The sequence below is a fragment of the Cygnus olor genome, chromosome 19 (assembly GCF_009769625.2).
Source record: "Cygnus olor isolate bCygOlo1 chromosome 19, bCygOlo1.pri.v2, whole genome shotgun sequence".
NCBI lineage: Eukaryota > Metazoa > Chordata > Aves > Anseriformes > Anatidae > Cygnus > Cygnus olor.
This window is the reverse complement of record NC_049187.1, coordinates 1,980,103-1,995,428: the sequence shown is the minus strand read 5'-3', so window position 1 is coordinate 1,995,428 and position 15,326 is coordinate 1,980,103. Positions and strand designations below refer to the sequence as shown.

General features: G+C 45.0%; 1 protein-coding gene across 10 annotated transcripts in view; it reads right to left on the bottom strand.

The window, feature by feature from the left end:
- Positions 1 to 15,326, bottom strand: part of LOC121057571 (discoidin domain-containing receptor 2-like) — a 60,695-nt gene that overhangs the window by 3,560 nt on the left and 41,809 nt on the right. For all 10 annotated transcript variants that reach the window (XM_040531954.1, XM_040531956.1, XM_040531962.1 and 7 more), the window contains exons 8-16: positions 11,854 to 12,100; positions 10,672 to 10,764; positions 10,025 to 10,182; positions 9,588 to 9,783; positions 8,118 to 8,362; positions 5,222 to 5,343; positions 4,655 to 4,852; positions 1,720 to 1,954; positions 184 to 333 (exon numbers count right to left, since the gene is read on the bottom strand). In XM_040531954.1, coding sequence (XP_040387888.1) covers positions 184 to 333; positions 1,720 to 1,954; positions 4,655 to 4,852; positions 5,222 to 5,343; positions 8,118 to 8,362; positions 9,588 to 9,783; positions 10,025 to 10,182; positions 10,672 to 10,764; positions 11,854 to 12,100 — 1,644 coding nt within the window. The remainder of the gene's footprint in view (positions 1 to 183; positions 334 to 1,719; positions 1,955 to 4,654; positions 4,853 to 5,221; positions 5,344 to 8,117; positions 8,363 to 9,587; positions 9,784 to 10,024; positions 10,183 to 10,671; positions 10,765 to 11,853; positions 12,101 to 15,326) is intronic.

The window sequence follows — 15,326 nt, the reverse complement described above, 5'->3', positions numbered from 1 at the left end:
AGAGAGGAAAGCCAGTCCAATGAGCCTGGACGAAGGGCAAGAGAGGTAGGACACATTTGAAAAGATGAGTAATAGAAGCAGGGACTTTTGCAGATGATGTAAGGCCAGCAGAAGGGTCCCAAGGAGATCAGTTTGGATGCAATCAAGGTCAAGTGAAGGAAGAAGTCACATTTGCTTTCTTACCTGCCTTCCCTGGCTCCGGAAGAACTCTCCTGTGTTCTCGATGACTTGCTCATCTGAGAGGAGGCTGTAAGGTTGCTCCTTACACAGTATGAACATCTCCCAGAGGGTGACCCCAAATGCCCAGACATCACTGGCAGTGGTGAACTTGCCCTGTGAACAGAAAGGATGTTGTAAGCCTGGTTTGCTCACAGTGCATATTTGGCAAAGGCTATTTCAGTCTGCTCTCTCTAAACACAAGGATTCACACCTGGGAAAACACTCTCCGTAAAGACAGTAGAGCAGGTGAGCTGCTCTGAGCAATGCACAAAGGGACCAAAGCATGACATTGCTGCTTTGCAGAGCAGGAGCACCATGTCTTTGTGGACCCACGGTCCCTAATAAGGTGCAGCTTTCACTGGGGCAAACCTCTTGAAACAGGGGGAAAGTGTTAGAGAAAGCTAGAGACTACCATCCCTCCTGAGGAAGTCTGCATTTGCCTCCAGCAGTAGCACAATGCTGTGGGCTGTGGCAGCGGGGTGGAGAGCTGCTGCATACCTCCACCCAAAGCACAGCAGTGCAGCACAGAAAAACCTTTGAACAAGGAGCAAAGCCCTAGGGGTGAAAGCAGAGCTGAAACAGACTCTTAGAGGAAGGCCAGGATAATTTTGATCTTTGCACATGTCAAAGTTGGTGACAGTCAGCTCTCTGCCCTGTTTTCTGTCTTTAAAAAAATGCGCCCAAACTGGATGTGTTTGGAACAATATGTTTCTGAAGGAAAAAGAAGCTAAAGATTGCTCACAAAATAACACACAACAATCGGGGACTGGAGGGCCTGTTTTGTCAGAAAACAGCCCAGACCCGGATTGTCCAGGCTTATCTGGCAACCCTGGTAGCCCGCAAAGGTTTGGAAGATATTCACACAAGAAAGGAGAGGAGTGATTTATAGTCTAGATGAAGCTGTAGCCATGAAAAGAGGGTGAACTTAGAAATGTTTAGGCCCATCAGCCTTTATGGCAGCCATAATTACAATACCCCCTCCAAGTACATAGAAAAATTGTAAGGAAGTATAACTACATGACCTAATGACTTGTTTGAGAAAGAAATATTGGGATGAATACTAGGAATCGCCTCTGGATTGGGTGTGTTTGGGTTGTTGAACAATCTCCTGAGGGGAGCCAGCAGGACCCTTAAACACAAAACAAAACCCCAACCTCAAGCCCAGACTTGGCACTTCATGCTCGTCAAGTTTTGTTCCTGCCCCTCCAGGCTTCACAGCTGGGGAAGCAAGCTCAGAAAGGCGAGTTGCTTATGATTCCAGCAGGAATCCTGAATGTCAGAAACAGAACATAAATTAGGCTCCAGATAATCTGTGCTGTATTTGCAAGGGCAACGTCCTTTTCCAGGCTATTAGATTTAGATATGTCCAACACAACCCAACAGACAACTCACCAGACGCCATCTGTAGCTGTAAAGACCGTTATACATACATGTTACAAATTCAGGGGGTATAGTGAGAACCAGAGGAAGGGAGACAGAATGGTTTTGTGCAGTGCCTACCAGGAGGATGCTTTCCCAGGCCATCCAACGTATCGGCAGCACCGCTCTGCCCTGGATACGGTAGTAATCTCCACTGTAAAGATTTCTGCTCATGCCAAAGTCTGCGATCTTGATGGTGTAGTTGTTCCCCACCAGGCAGTTGCGAGTTGCCAGGTCTCTGTGCACAAAGTTCAGAGATGCTAAATACTTCATTCCAGAGGCAATCTGGGTGGCCATGTACAGCAGGTTAGAGTAGCTGCATTGAAAGATGACAAAACAAAGTCAGTACATTTCTTGGCACTCAACTCTTCCTTGGCATTTCTTACTGCTTTATCTTGCCTTTGATGTACTACAGTGACCTGACATTTTATTTTTTTGCCCTAACAGCGAAACTAAACTGTCTAGGGCACTAACATCCCAACCTGCCAGGCTAGGCCAAGTTCTTGAGCTGCAGAAGCAAGAACAGACAACCTGTCCCTGAAATTCAGGGCCCTTAGGATTTGACATCCCTTAGGTATTTAATATCAAGCATTAATATCAAGATTTTCAAAGAGATCACGCAACAAAGTACCAACTTTCCATAGAAAGCCAGGAAAAATGAAGCTGTACAATCTCAGAATTTCAAGTCTTAAAAATTGCTTAGTTTAGTATTTCAAACCATCATTATCACATACTTGTATTAGTAAGCATGTGACATAACATTAAAGAGAACTTACTTTTTATGTTTAATATAACTAAATATGTAAACTGATGTATTTTCCATTTGTTAAAATTTCAATTTTCCTATTACCAAAATGAAGATAGTTTTAATAAAAAGTTGCACAATACACAGACAGAATTTGGACCACCTGACTTTCAGCATTCTTCACACACCACTATTTTGCGATGCCCAGCTTCTTTCCCACTGTGCATGCTCAAACACTTCATATAAACAAGCACTTGTCAAAACAAATCTAATGAACTGTTCACAGTTAGTATTTCTCTGTAAAGCTCAAGAAAAAAAAAGCCTTACTCAGTGTTCTGGTGGCAATGACAGAAGCTTTATCATTTTATCTAAATTAAACGATATATCTAGTGATAACATATCCAATCTACCTGTTCTAATCAACAGCTAAGCTGCTGCTACAGAGCTTCAGAGGCAGCCCTTTTCCCCTGACACGGCACCAGCCGGGGGGCCTGGGCACTACTTCCCTCCCAGCTGTGACCACCATGGCTCAGGCAGGTGACACTCAGCCCTGTCCCATTGTGAGCTCAATGCTTCTCCTGATCTGCATGGAGCCATCGTGTCCCCAGAGAAGGAACTCCGGCACCCACTTTTACCTTGTTAACCTGGCTGTTGGCTTTCTGCTTTAGAGGGGGCTTAGCCTCCAGGTCCTACCTTCTCCCTTCCCCCTGATCAGCTGCTGCCTTGTCTCCCTGCTTGGCGATGCTCCTCTTCCAATCCAAGATGCCCAGTCCACCCCATCCCCTCTGCATTCTGACAGGCCTTGCCAGTAGCTCTCTTCTGGCTCCCAGTGCCCAGAGCGTGCAGCTCTGCGTACGGAGGAGCAGACACTTCTCAGCAGACTCATCTTCATGACTTGCTACATAGCCAGAGGGGCAGTGGGAGATGCATTTCAAACACCGAAGAGCTGTATGGACAGCTGGACCTTGCCACATCAATCAGACACCCATAGGAACTGGCAGAGAGACAAGCTGCACTTTTTGGCAGGAGGATTCATTTCAATATCAGTAACTAACTCCTACACAGACAGATATCTGAGCCAGCCACACAGGCTTCCTTTAACGTGAAACTCTATCTGGTTGGGAGGGACAAAAGGAGAGGCTGAAAGAGCAGTTGGAAGAGAAAGGAAAACTTATGGGTAGGGCCAAGTAATGGAAAGCAGGGAAGAACCCCGTGAATGCCAGTGCTGAAGTCAGATGAGGGGTGAGGAGGAGAAGAAAAAAGATAGTCTGAAGCTATGGCCAGGAAAAAAAAAGAGAAACCGAGTCTAGATGTGAAAGCTCTTTCAATTGTGTGGAAGAGACAGGAGACTGGAGAGAGCTGGAACACGCATCAACTCAGATGTAAATCCTCTCCCATCCTACAGCAGCTCCTGGTGTGTCATGACTCTGTTGCCTGTTCAACATTCCCAGACAGGACCACTAACCACTGCCAGCTACTGGCAGAAGCAGGGGTGTTGTCTAGACATGGTAAGACAGATATCTCTTGTCCAGTCCATCAACAGAACTTTCTCTGCCTAACTGCCTAGCTCTTTAACTATAAATAAATTAATTTCTTTGTGGGCATACATGCCAAAGGCTAAGCAATGCAGTGATTTCTGGTCAGTTTTCTTTACTCAAGCTGAGTACGTGATAGCTGTATGTGCAACTCTCATCTGTAAGGAACGAATTTCTGCAACAGTAGAGATGTTTTCATGTTAGATTTAATCCTTCCACGGAGGAGGGAGATAAGCGCCACTGCAGGCAGAAAACATTTGTCTTTGCCAGTGAAATATTCTCCTTCTGTCAGCTGATGAAATCTTTCCTTCAATGAAGCTCCACACTCAGCTTCCCTTATGTAATATTTTTTAGGCATCCAGAGAATGTACAAAACATCTCAAAAGCCTAAGAGAAATTCTTGATTTTCATCCCAAAACTCTAGCTGTAATGCATCTGGTTTGCCACTTAATGAAGTATTTGATGCAAGCCCACTAATGTAAACGGATGGGTACATCAGTAAACAACGTATGTCAGATGGTCACTGTGACCAGAACAGCCCCCAGTCAGGGACACTTCACAGGAACATGCATCTCTGGAGGCCTCAAGAACAATGTCCCACGCAAAGTGGGACTAGTGCCCACACTATGTGCTGTGGCAGCGGCCAGGCTGGAAGGTCACTGCCTGGAAAGCACAGCACAAGAAACTGGCAGCTCTGTATCACCAATTCATCCTAAACATGGGCAGCTCCTCTTACCTGACACAGGGAATGTTGTTTGAAATTGCAAATTTACTGTAGATCTCCCTCTGCGACAGGAACTGATTGAGGTCTCCATTCTCCATGTACTCTGTTATCATACACAGTGGGTCATCACGCACGCACACCCCCAGAAGCCGGATGATATTTGGGTTCTTCAGCCGTGACATGATTTTGATCTCTTTCAGGAAATCATTTCTTGTAAAATAGAAAACGGAGGTTTGAGTCCTAAACTATTCCTTGGTTTAAAGAAAGCAGAAGCCGCATGTAGGAAGTCCCTGACCACACAGACTTTTACACATCTGCATACAGTGAGTTTGAGAGATGGTTCTGGGCTTGTGTGCAGCATCTACCCCTTCCCCAGAAAACAGGATTAATACAGCATTTCAGTTTGACGTCGTCTGTTCCTACCGTCAGTTCTCTGCTTACATCCTGTTCCTTACACAAACACTCAGTACACTCCGAGGCTTCTCTCTTACAGAGTCAATAGTGTTAAACCACGTGAAACTGTTGCCTGGGGAGTATTTGCTTTCCTTCTCAGGTGGTTGGCATTGGGGATGTACTTACCTGGCTGTTTTGTTGACATCTGATCTTAGCATCTTCACTGCTACTAGAACCGGCTGGTGAGTGAATTCTGAAGAAGAGACCCCCAGGAACTCCAGCAGGCCATCAGCTTCACAGAGGTGCACCTGCAGAAAGCAATGGCAGCTATGAGAGCGTGCACACGCAGAAAGCCAGAGCAAAACGACGACACATTGAGGTCATCAATTTGGTCAGCACTGGCAGAATGGCCAAGTGAATGATCTAATGGAAGTGACATCGTTCTGATGACAAATAGTCCACAGATCGGCCAAAAATCCTGGACAAGACTGTGTGTGTACACTATATAGCCCACAATGTAGAAACAGACATGGATTGCAGCCTAATGTTTTCCGCACGGCATTGAATTTACTCCACATGCGTATCAACGGCTCAGTACATGACTGGGGGGTCCAATTTGCCGAGCAAGCACTGGAGATATTCAGGAAGGCCACTGTGCCTGGAGCTGTCTGCGTTACGATGCATGTGCATGCAGACAACGTGGCTGCAGCACATTTGGCATGTATAGCACATCACAGCAGCTGTACACGTACAGAACTGTCCTGCAGCCTAGCCTCGCTTGAGTCACTGCTCAGACTTAACTGAGGAGCGTCCAGAAATTACAGACAGCTTTCCAAATACCTTTAATTCCAGAAAAAAGGGGAGTAGTGCACGTGTGTGTGTGGTGTGAACACCTCACCTGCAAATGTACTCAAAGGTGAAGAGGTGAATGCTCTTAGGGAAGCACAGAATCCAAAGTTTCTTCAGATCAAAAAAAAAAATAACAGTAAAGACATGAAATTACTGCCAGGGTTGTATAAAAGAGAAGGTGGGGGAAGGGATGCAATAAAACATTTGCTTAAGAAGTTATCAGTATGCACATTTAAGAGGAGAACTGGGCAAGAAATGCTGGAGTAGGTAAAACAGACAAACTGAGTGTGCAGGATAGGAAAAAGGACTGAAGGAGGGGAGCAGACCAGATGTGCTAGCAGAAAGGTGAACATAATGGGAGCTTAATTTTATATCACATATATATATGTTATATTGTTTATATATTTAACAATGCACCAAGAACTTATGCAAGAAACATGGTGAAGAGAAAGAGGAGACAGCATAGAAAATGGATAAAGCTACAATTCAGAAACAGAAGTACAAAAAGGCTGCTGCAGTTACATGGAGAATGAAATCTGCTGGGGTGAAAGTACAGTCACGAGACTCACTCTCCTTAAATTCTGGAAGTCTAGCAACAACATCAAGTAGAGACCAGCTGTACAAGCCAGGAATAAGAAAGAGAGCCATGGTGCTGAGAGCTTGTATTGTAAGTGCTCATAGTGTTATCACTGAGTCCAGAAAGCAGAAAGTTAGGAGCAGAAAAAATGCCTTGAAAGTTATGGAAGCCCTGGGTGAGAGGTGAAAAAAGCATGAATGAGCCATGTTGCTAGAAGCAAAATTGCATGCTAAGCCAGAGCAGAGGAGCAGAGCATAGGATGATGACCAGTTTGGTGAGACTACAAAGGTGAGAAGCAGAGAAGGAAGCACAGTGACGCAGCATATTTGCAAAAATGAGGAAAAGAGCCTGTGACGCAAGGAAAGACACAGGCCATGAATCAAACTCCAAGGCAAACGGGGATGGAGAGCCTGTCTGCTGCTGTTTAACAACACAAAGGAGGAGGAGGAGAAAGTTTTGACAGTTATTAGAAGGAAAGGAATGAGTAGGAAAGAAAAAACAGAAGCAAAACAGTGAGAGAAAAAAAAAACCTCTCATTTTTGGAGTACAAACCAAGACAGCAGGATTCACACCACAAAAGGGGCTGCACTGACAGCCAGGTGAAGAGATTGAGGATGTTAGCACCTTTCCAGTACTCTGATTGATCCAGAAAGAAGTGAGGGGGACAGGGAAAGTGTGCTGTCAGTAGGAAGGAACTAAAAGTATTAAATGAAAAGTATGGACATCCACAGACGAGAAAGCAGTCAGTAAAGAGCTGTGCTTTGCCAAAATGTAGCAAACAGAATTTTTAAGGTTGTGTTTGAGGAAAAGCTGGGGAGGATAAAAGAGAGAGGAAGAGGGAGCAAATGAGGGGAAAATCTGGCTCAGTAATGTGTGGACACAAAGCAGGGAGTGAAGAAAAAGAGAGGGGAAAACATCCACAGCTCAAAAGAGGCCCAAGGAGTAAAAAGAGAGCTTGGCAGGAGACAGATGCGTGTATCATGCTGCCTGAGGCTTCTGACACAGACTGGGGCTTGAGCAAGCAGTGATGCCAGAAAATATGCAAGGGCACCACAATGCCTGGGCAGTGTCTGTCTTGGCCAGGGCCAACGTGCAGAGCCCCATCAGAATGTCCACCTGTTAATGTGAAAGCTCTTTTTACACACAGGATGAGTCTGCTTTGGTTGGAATCACTGCTAGAGTTGACGTTAATCACACATTTGAGGTGTCTGTGGTAGAGCATGAAACAGTCTGAACTCACACTCCCAGGCCTTTTCTATAGGGCCATAAATAAGGATAGAGGCAGCAAACAGCCCATGTTTGTAAAGCTCATCTGCTATGAAAGACTCACACACAGCACCGGGCAGTAGCCTCAGAGGTGCAGAACTGGGCTCTCTGAAGCCTACCCTAAAGGACATCAGTGTAACTGAGCGGCCTGGTCTAGGGGAAGGTGTCCCGGCCCATGGCGGGGGGGGTTAGAACTCGATGATCTTTAGAGGTCCCTTCCTACCCAAACCATTCTACGACTCTAGAGCAAGGACATGTACTAAATACAATACTGGGATGCAGGACCCCCAGTCCCCATATGTGCAGCTGTGCCAGAGAGGCAGCTGAGAGGATTCACTGTGCCACTCAACTCCTTCCTGTTAGAGAAAGCATGGAAGAGAATGGCTGTACCTCTCCAAACTGTCCTTCTCCCAGCTTCTCCTTGAGTCGTAGCTGCTGCCGTGGGAATTCGCCTACTGAGATGTCCTTCTTGGTAAGTGAATCCACAGTGAGGGCTGGGACTGCATACATGTTGTTGCCTGTCACGCCTTGGAGGTGGACAATATCCGTTTCAGCGTAGTGAGGAACATTGTTCTGAAAGCCTTGGTGAGGCGTAGACTTGGTCAGGTCAGGCTCAGCATAGTCCCCGCTGCACACTGAGGAAAAAACAAAGACAGGGGGAGTCAGACACTCTCGCTCCCTTAAAACCAGTATAACCTGGCTTCCACTCCTCTGAACTCTGCAGACCTTTGGGAACTAAGCCCAGCTGCACGCCTGTTAACCTTACACCAGCGTACATCGAGATGGAAGACTGCACTTTGTTTTAACTAGGGCTTAAACCAGGACGAGCTGCACTTCTTCCAACTCCAGAACAAATGCGTGTGAGTTGTGAGTGAATTTGTGTTAATCAGCTCCCTGATCTATCCAGAGAGCTAAAATTCTTGTCCAGACATGGAGGCATGAGTCTGAAGTGGTTACTTGTTTCTGATTCATCCTAAATTTGATCTGTTCCTTTTACCTGACGTATGGAATGTTGCTTGCAACATCAAACTTGCTCTAGATTCCTCTCTGGAGATTGAAGTCTCCATTTTCTACGTACTCTGTTATCATGCTACCCTATACCTCTTACAGCTTATTCACATAAACACCATGGGATAACTCTTTATAATTAACTCCCTGTATGGTCAGTAATACCCAGAACTATCGTTCTGCTTTAAATTCACATCCTGACTCAGTCCAAATCAATCTCCTTCTGTAGCATAATGCTGGACCTTAGCATGCTTTTGGTGCTTGAGGAATGCAGCACTGCCCTTACACTCGTTAATCAGCAGTGCCATCACTGAGTACAAAAGCCTCTTGGACATGTTCCCTTCTGTGTGCATCCAAAAGCTCCCTGGGGGCTGGAAGCCAGTGCACCACTGACAACCCCCTGCTGCATTTGCCTCTGCTTTTTCTATGGGAATTTCAAAGAGCCTTTGCTGCAGGGAGAGGTGCTAAAGGCCTTCGCCTCTTTCACCAGCCAGTCTGGAGAGCCTGGGAGTGCTGCAGGCAGTGATTCCACTGCCAAGGGGCTGAGACAAACGATGACTTGCTGCTGTACTTGCCAAAACCAGCTCCTAGAAGATGACCTGGCTAACGTATAAACAATCTTTAAAGAGAATAATAAAAGGCCACCACCCTCTAGTGGGGCTGGTGCTTCATCTACTGAGGTTACATACTAAAAAGTTTCAGAACTTCAGAATACTGTCTTATGTCCCTGGGTTAGTACTGCATTGTAGTCAGAGAAGATTAGTCAGACACTCAAAACTGGCACATACTCACAGGTGAGGGAAATAATAAAAGAATAAATACCTAACTTCTGGTGACTGATGATTATATTACCTGAATCCTCTGCACTTTGGGAGAGCTCTGGAAGCTTATGGAGCAGTGTAGCTGGCTGGTGATATTCCAAATCCAGTGGAAAAGCACGTTCATAGGTGGGATTTGACTGGTGGATCTGTGTCTGGTTGTTTGCGATGGTGTAGCTATAGAAGGAGAGGCGAACTGTGGCATCTTCCTCCAGGATTCGGCGTGGGGCCTTCCAAAAAGAGAAAAAACTGCTGAGGTGATGCTCAGTTGTTGAGTAATGTACTGGCTGCAACTGCAGCAATTTCCAGTAATGTCTTGGATAGGACCTGCATCTTCCCCTGCTGTGGGAACAGAGATTTAGCTACTAGATGGAGCAGGGAAAACCCTGTACTTTCCCACATAATTCAGAGCTCTTTTGGGTTAATACTTAGAACTAAACTTGTGCCTGCAAAGTAGCCCCATTGTATTACCTTTTCCAACCTTTTCTGAACATACTGCTTCCAAAGTATAATGACTATAATCATCAGGAGCAGAAGAATAATAGCCACAAGGCAGCCCACGAGGATGGAGGTATTGGAATCATCTGCCTTCTCTCCTATCCAGGTGCTGGTTACAGAAGATGTGGTTTCTGCAATCACAGAGGAATTAAGAACAATCTGCCATCAACAAAGCACAGGTTGTTATACGTGCTGGCTGACTTCCATGAGACCATGTCCTTTTCTATAGGCTGGTACAGAAGAGCATTAACATTAGCTCTGCTCCCATTTTGCTCTAATCACAAATTCTCACTTTGCAGGCTCACAGCTAAGAACTGTGCAGAGGGCTTCTGCAACCACACACTGTTCTTAGCATTGGAACAGATTCCTTGGATGGATCCATGTTAAAGCAGACAGCTCTCAGAGTTTCACTGGCTGCATGTACGCATTCGGCCCACTTGCTCTGAGGCTGCCTAGGCCAGAAGACACAGCTGAGGCTTGGAGGACTGCAAGACTCAGCACTGTGTGCAAGGGCAATAACTAGGCCATACCCAGGTCTCCACAGAAGGAGACACTACATGAGTTAGGATGTTACTATGAAATCCCCCAACACTTGAGACCTTAGTGACAGAAGTCCTTACCCCAGGTGCCCTCGGTAACATTGTGTGCTGTTTCCAGGAGATCTGTTGTGCTTGTGGCTACCGTAACCAAAATAGGATTTACGCTCTCCATGTCTGTGGGAGGGAAGGGAAGGTGTCAGTCCAACAAAATCTCTCTGCTTCTGCCAGCAGTCTGTGCAATCCTGACCATAACCCCTGCCTTCCCAAGTGGGACTGGGCTGAGACCCACACAGCAGATCATGAGCAATGTGAGCAGTTATCTGCTCCCTCCGAACTTCCCAGTGTGCCTGCAGGAGGCTGCACAGCCTCTCCACTGAGCAGCCCACACCTCCCGACCACAGCAAACTGCCAGCGCATGCAGCATCCTTCCCTGAGCTCAGCCAGACAGCGGGGACTGAATCAAGAGCTTCTTTTTTTCCTCCCACCTTCCTTCTCATTTAAATATGATTATAAAAATTGTCACCCTGGGCTGGACTGAGAGCCTGCCTAAATCTCACATGTAACAGGGAGGGCAGCCAGCAGGGGCTGCTATCAGCAAGATAAGCAACAAGCTGCAGTCAGAGCTCTCCTTTCCAGGAATGTCTTCTCACTATAGCTGCTGATGGACCTTTGAGCAGAAAGCTAGAGCGACAACATTAATGCGTCAGTGATAGCTGTTTTCTCCCAGACTCTGTCGAATCCCTTGCAGAACTTTTCAAAGCACCTCATGGTACTTACTTCTGTTTTATAGTTAAGACATAAGCAACAAAAGTTTCAGCCTCTTGTGTTTGTGGTTTTTTTTTTGTTGTTGGCAGTGGTTTTGTTTGTTTTTCTAAATATATAAATCTGCAATCTGATAACTTTATTGCTACCTATAGATGTAGTTCAATTATTCATAACAAAATGCTTAGTAAAAACAGGTGAAAATCGAACCCTTGAGCAGTAGGCAGCTGCCTCAAATAGAAGTGTCCTACAGTCCAATTTTTGGTTGCCCTGGTTGTACTTCTACGTATGTGCATCAGTATCAGCTTGAAAAGCATCCTCTGTAGACTGGACCTTTCTTTCTGCCTTTGCAACTCTCTCAATGTTTCTGCTACCTTCACCCCACTGTGTAGCCCCACAGTGCCTTACTGTCTTACACTAAGCCCACAGGTCCTGCGCCTCCCCACTGTCATTTCTGCTCTCCACCCTCCCCAAGATCTACTCGACTGGAGGAACACTCACCTGACTGAAAGGAAATCTCGCTCATCATCATCCAGGTGTCAGCAAAGTAGAAGCGGCAAAGTATGGCTTTACCCACATGCTGATTGAGGGGGACAGTCACAAACCTAGCACTGGGATTTTTGTCATCTAAGACAGTTGCCACTCCAACAGGTTCGGGCTCCCAGTCTGCAATCAGGCGTGGTTTGAACAGACACTCCACTTTCTGGAAGATCTTCACCCCCTTGGAAAACATGTTGTTGCAATGCACCTAGCAAAAAAAAACAAACCGAAACAACAACAACAAAAAAAAAACGGTCAGATAGGAGGAAGATCTATTGAAATCAAATTCAATCCCCAGGGATTCTGTTAACAAAGACGTTCTGTTTCTAACATCCCCCTGTATGAATACTCTTAACCCAAAGTAAGTGACTTCTTCCAGCATAGCTCCATCCACCCAGTGTGCAATGAGAGCATTTGTGCAAAAAAAGTGATTCTGAAATAGCTGTTTGCTGTACACACAAAAACAACAACGGTAGCATTTTGGCATGCTCTTCAAATGGCCCATATAAAAATCGATCAAACAAACCCTGTACTCTTCTAAAGCATCAGATCAATTCTCCTTGATCCTACAAGGGAAGAGAAAACTATACCTGGACTCGAGCCTCTTTCAGAAAGCCTCCAGCTTCCACAGTCTAAGAAATTTCTTCCAAAAAATAAACAAGCAATATGTGCAACCTTGAGAAGAAGGTTCCCCTGACATACAGCACTTCTGCTGTGGTTGCACCTTGAAGACAACTGAGGATCTGCGTTTTCTTTATACTGTCATGTAAGCCTGCACCCATCAACCTCTCCTGGTGGCTCAGTACGCCGTCAGGTTGTCCTTGCCGCACTGACTCCACTAGTTTAGTCAACGATGCTGGAATTTAAACCACCATCACTGTGCTGCCAAGCTAACAACGCAGTGAAACATAGACATCCTCTCCTGTCTCTGAGTTACGGCTCCACACTCTCAGCTCTCAGACTAAGCAGCTTGCAAACTGCTTTCGAGCTGACTTCACAGATCTGTATTTGGGAGGTTTGCCTTACCCTCCCTGGAGCTGGCAGCACTTTCTCCCTGTCCTGCTCCTGGGCTGCACCCAAACCAAGAGGCTCCAGCACAAGTGACATCTCCACCTCCCCGGGCTGCAGCACTGCAGACCACTCAGCAAACACGTGGCACCCTCCCAGGTCTCTGGCACTTCCAAGGAAGTGGGCTTTGCAAAGAGACGAGGCTTGTAAGGATCCTTTACGCTGTTACACTGCCTAACAGTTATGCAAATATTGCCCTGCCCCTTTTCAAATATGTAAATACAACAGTTTAAGTTCTGCCATGCAATCCTGAAGCCCTCGACCACTGTATTTGGCACTGCAGCTAGTGACCAGGAACCAAAGGTATAAGATGATCCTTAAAGCCGTCAGCGCCCCTCAGCCTGCTCCTCTGTTTTCGTAGCCATGGTGGTCTGAACCTCCCTAGCAACTCCAGAAATTATTTCCTAATGACTGTGGAGTATTTGCAACTGCGACAACAACAGTTTCCAAACTGAATGCAGCTCTGAACCCTGTTAATTGCTTGGCCTCTGAAATCTTGCAGTGAATAGCAGTGAAGCAGTAATGAGGACAACAGGCCTAGTGAGCAGGGAGAAGACAAAAGAAGGGTATTCGAGCATGATTAAGAACAGATGAAGCTTAGACAACATTATTCAATATGGAGATATAGTCATCCATAACAAGGCAGGAAAGCCTGACGTCTGCAATATACCGTCTGTGCCATATTTGGACGGGAGTTGGATATGTTCATGTCTTGGACCGATACAGAGACACTTTCTATTCCAAACACCACCTACTGAAGTCCAATTTTATAATATACAAGCCTAAGTAGTTTGCAATGCAGTTGCAATATTTGCTAACATTTATTTTTAGTACTTTCTTGGATATTGGGGAAGTTCAGAAGACTGGAATGAAGCTAACAGGTATCAAGATATAACACAAAAAAAAGTATTTACAGACCATCTAGTCTGTGCAAAATAAATGCACAGCTGAACAGCCCACATTCAATAATGAAGGAAGAATAATTTACGCTAATCAATAGTTTTATAATGAAATACTAAATGAAGTAACTATTTTTATGAACTTATGTGTTTGGTTGATCAGGATCACTGCGTTTACATGAAAGATCTTTATAAGGCATCTGATTTACTCAGCAGAACACCTGACTCCAATTAGCATAATATGAACTCATGAATTATATTAATTTGACCAAAATTTGTCAACTAGTAAGTCTTATAATGTAAAAGGCACAAATGACTCTTTTCTAGGTGTTTTGCTAGTAGGAATGTATTCCTCACTCAAGGTTATTCACTACTTTTTTGAATGACCTGAAAGAAAGAGCAGAATCCCCAACAATAAAATAAGTGAAATGAGAAAAAGAATTGCAAAAGTCAAACAGCTTCCTCAAAATAAATTGAACAATGGTCTGGGTTTGCTGGACTGGTTCATTTCAAGGCAGTGAACTCAAGAACAAAATGTAAGTAATGCTTTCTGCACTGGAAGCCAATAACTTTGAACCGACTTTAAGCACGATACCAAAGTCTTAATGAACATTGGCTCCTTACCCTTTGGCTAAGAGGACTAATATGATCACAAGATTCATAAACAAAGAAGAATCGTCCAAGGCCAGGAAATTGGTACCATTCTTTTATGTAGTTTGATGAAAAACTTGCATCCAGTTCCAGTTTCTATACCTCCAAAGGAGTACTGGCAAACAAAGGATTGGAAGATAGCTTCCAAAGTGATCTTGGATCTCACAGGACATTGAGAAGTTCAGCCAATTTAGTTTACTGAAGCAAATATTAAGAAAGTGATTTAGTCACAGTATAGAAGCAAAAAAGTTTCTGAGAAGGCAGGATTCCTACTTTTTGCCAGCAAAAGCAGGCTAAGAGCCAGGGGTTGCAAGTTAAAAATAGACAAAATAAAACCAGGGTAAGTAACCACCAAAACAATTTACTTAAGGATGTGGTGGGTTCTCCTTCATTTGAAATCTTTACAAGAAAAGCCACTGATCCTTTTAAAGAGATTCTGCTGTTTACTACAGACTTTAAAAGTTCAGATCATCCTTCTCCTCTGTGTGTTTTAAGTAAGTTCTCGCAGCACAAGTGCAGACTGAGGTGTCCACTTTTGTTTTTGGTGAAAATGGAAACACAACCATCTTCCTTTACCTCAAGGGTCAGGCAGGCCTTAGACAGTAAGCAGTTTGCATCCTAAATCCATCTTAATTGCCAACAGGGGCTGCCTAAACACTGCTTCAGGTGTCTGCTTTTTATTCCTTAGTTATTTAAGCCAAATACTGAAAGGAGAGTGCCCAAGCTCCGGAGAGGCAAGCGTTCCACTGCTTCACCTACCTACACCAGCAAATCTGGGATATCTCCTGCACAAATTTTGACTCTGGCAGTTTCTGC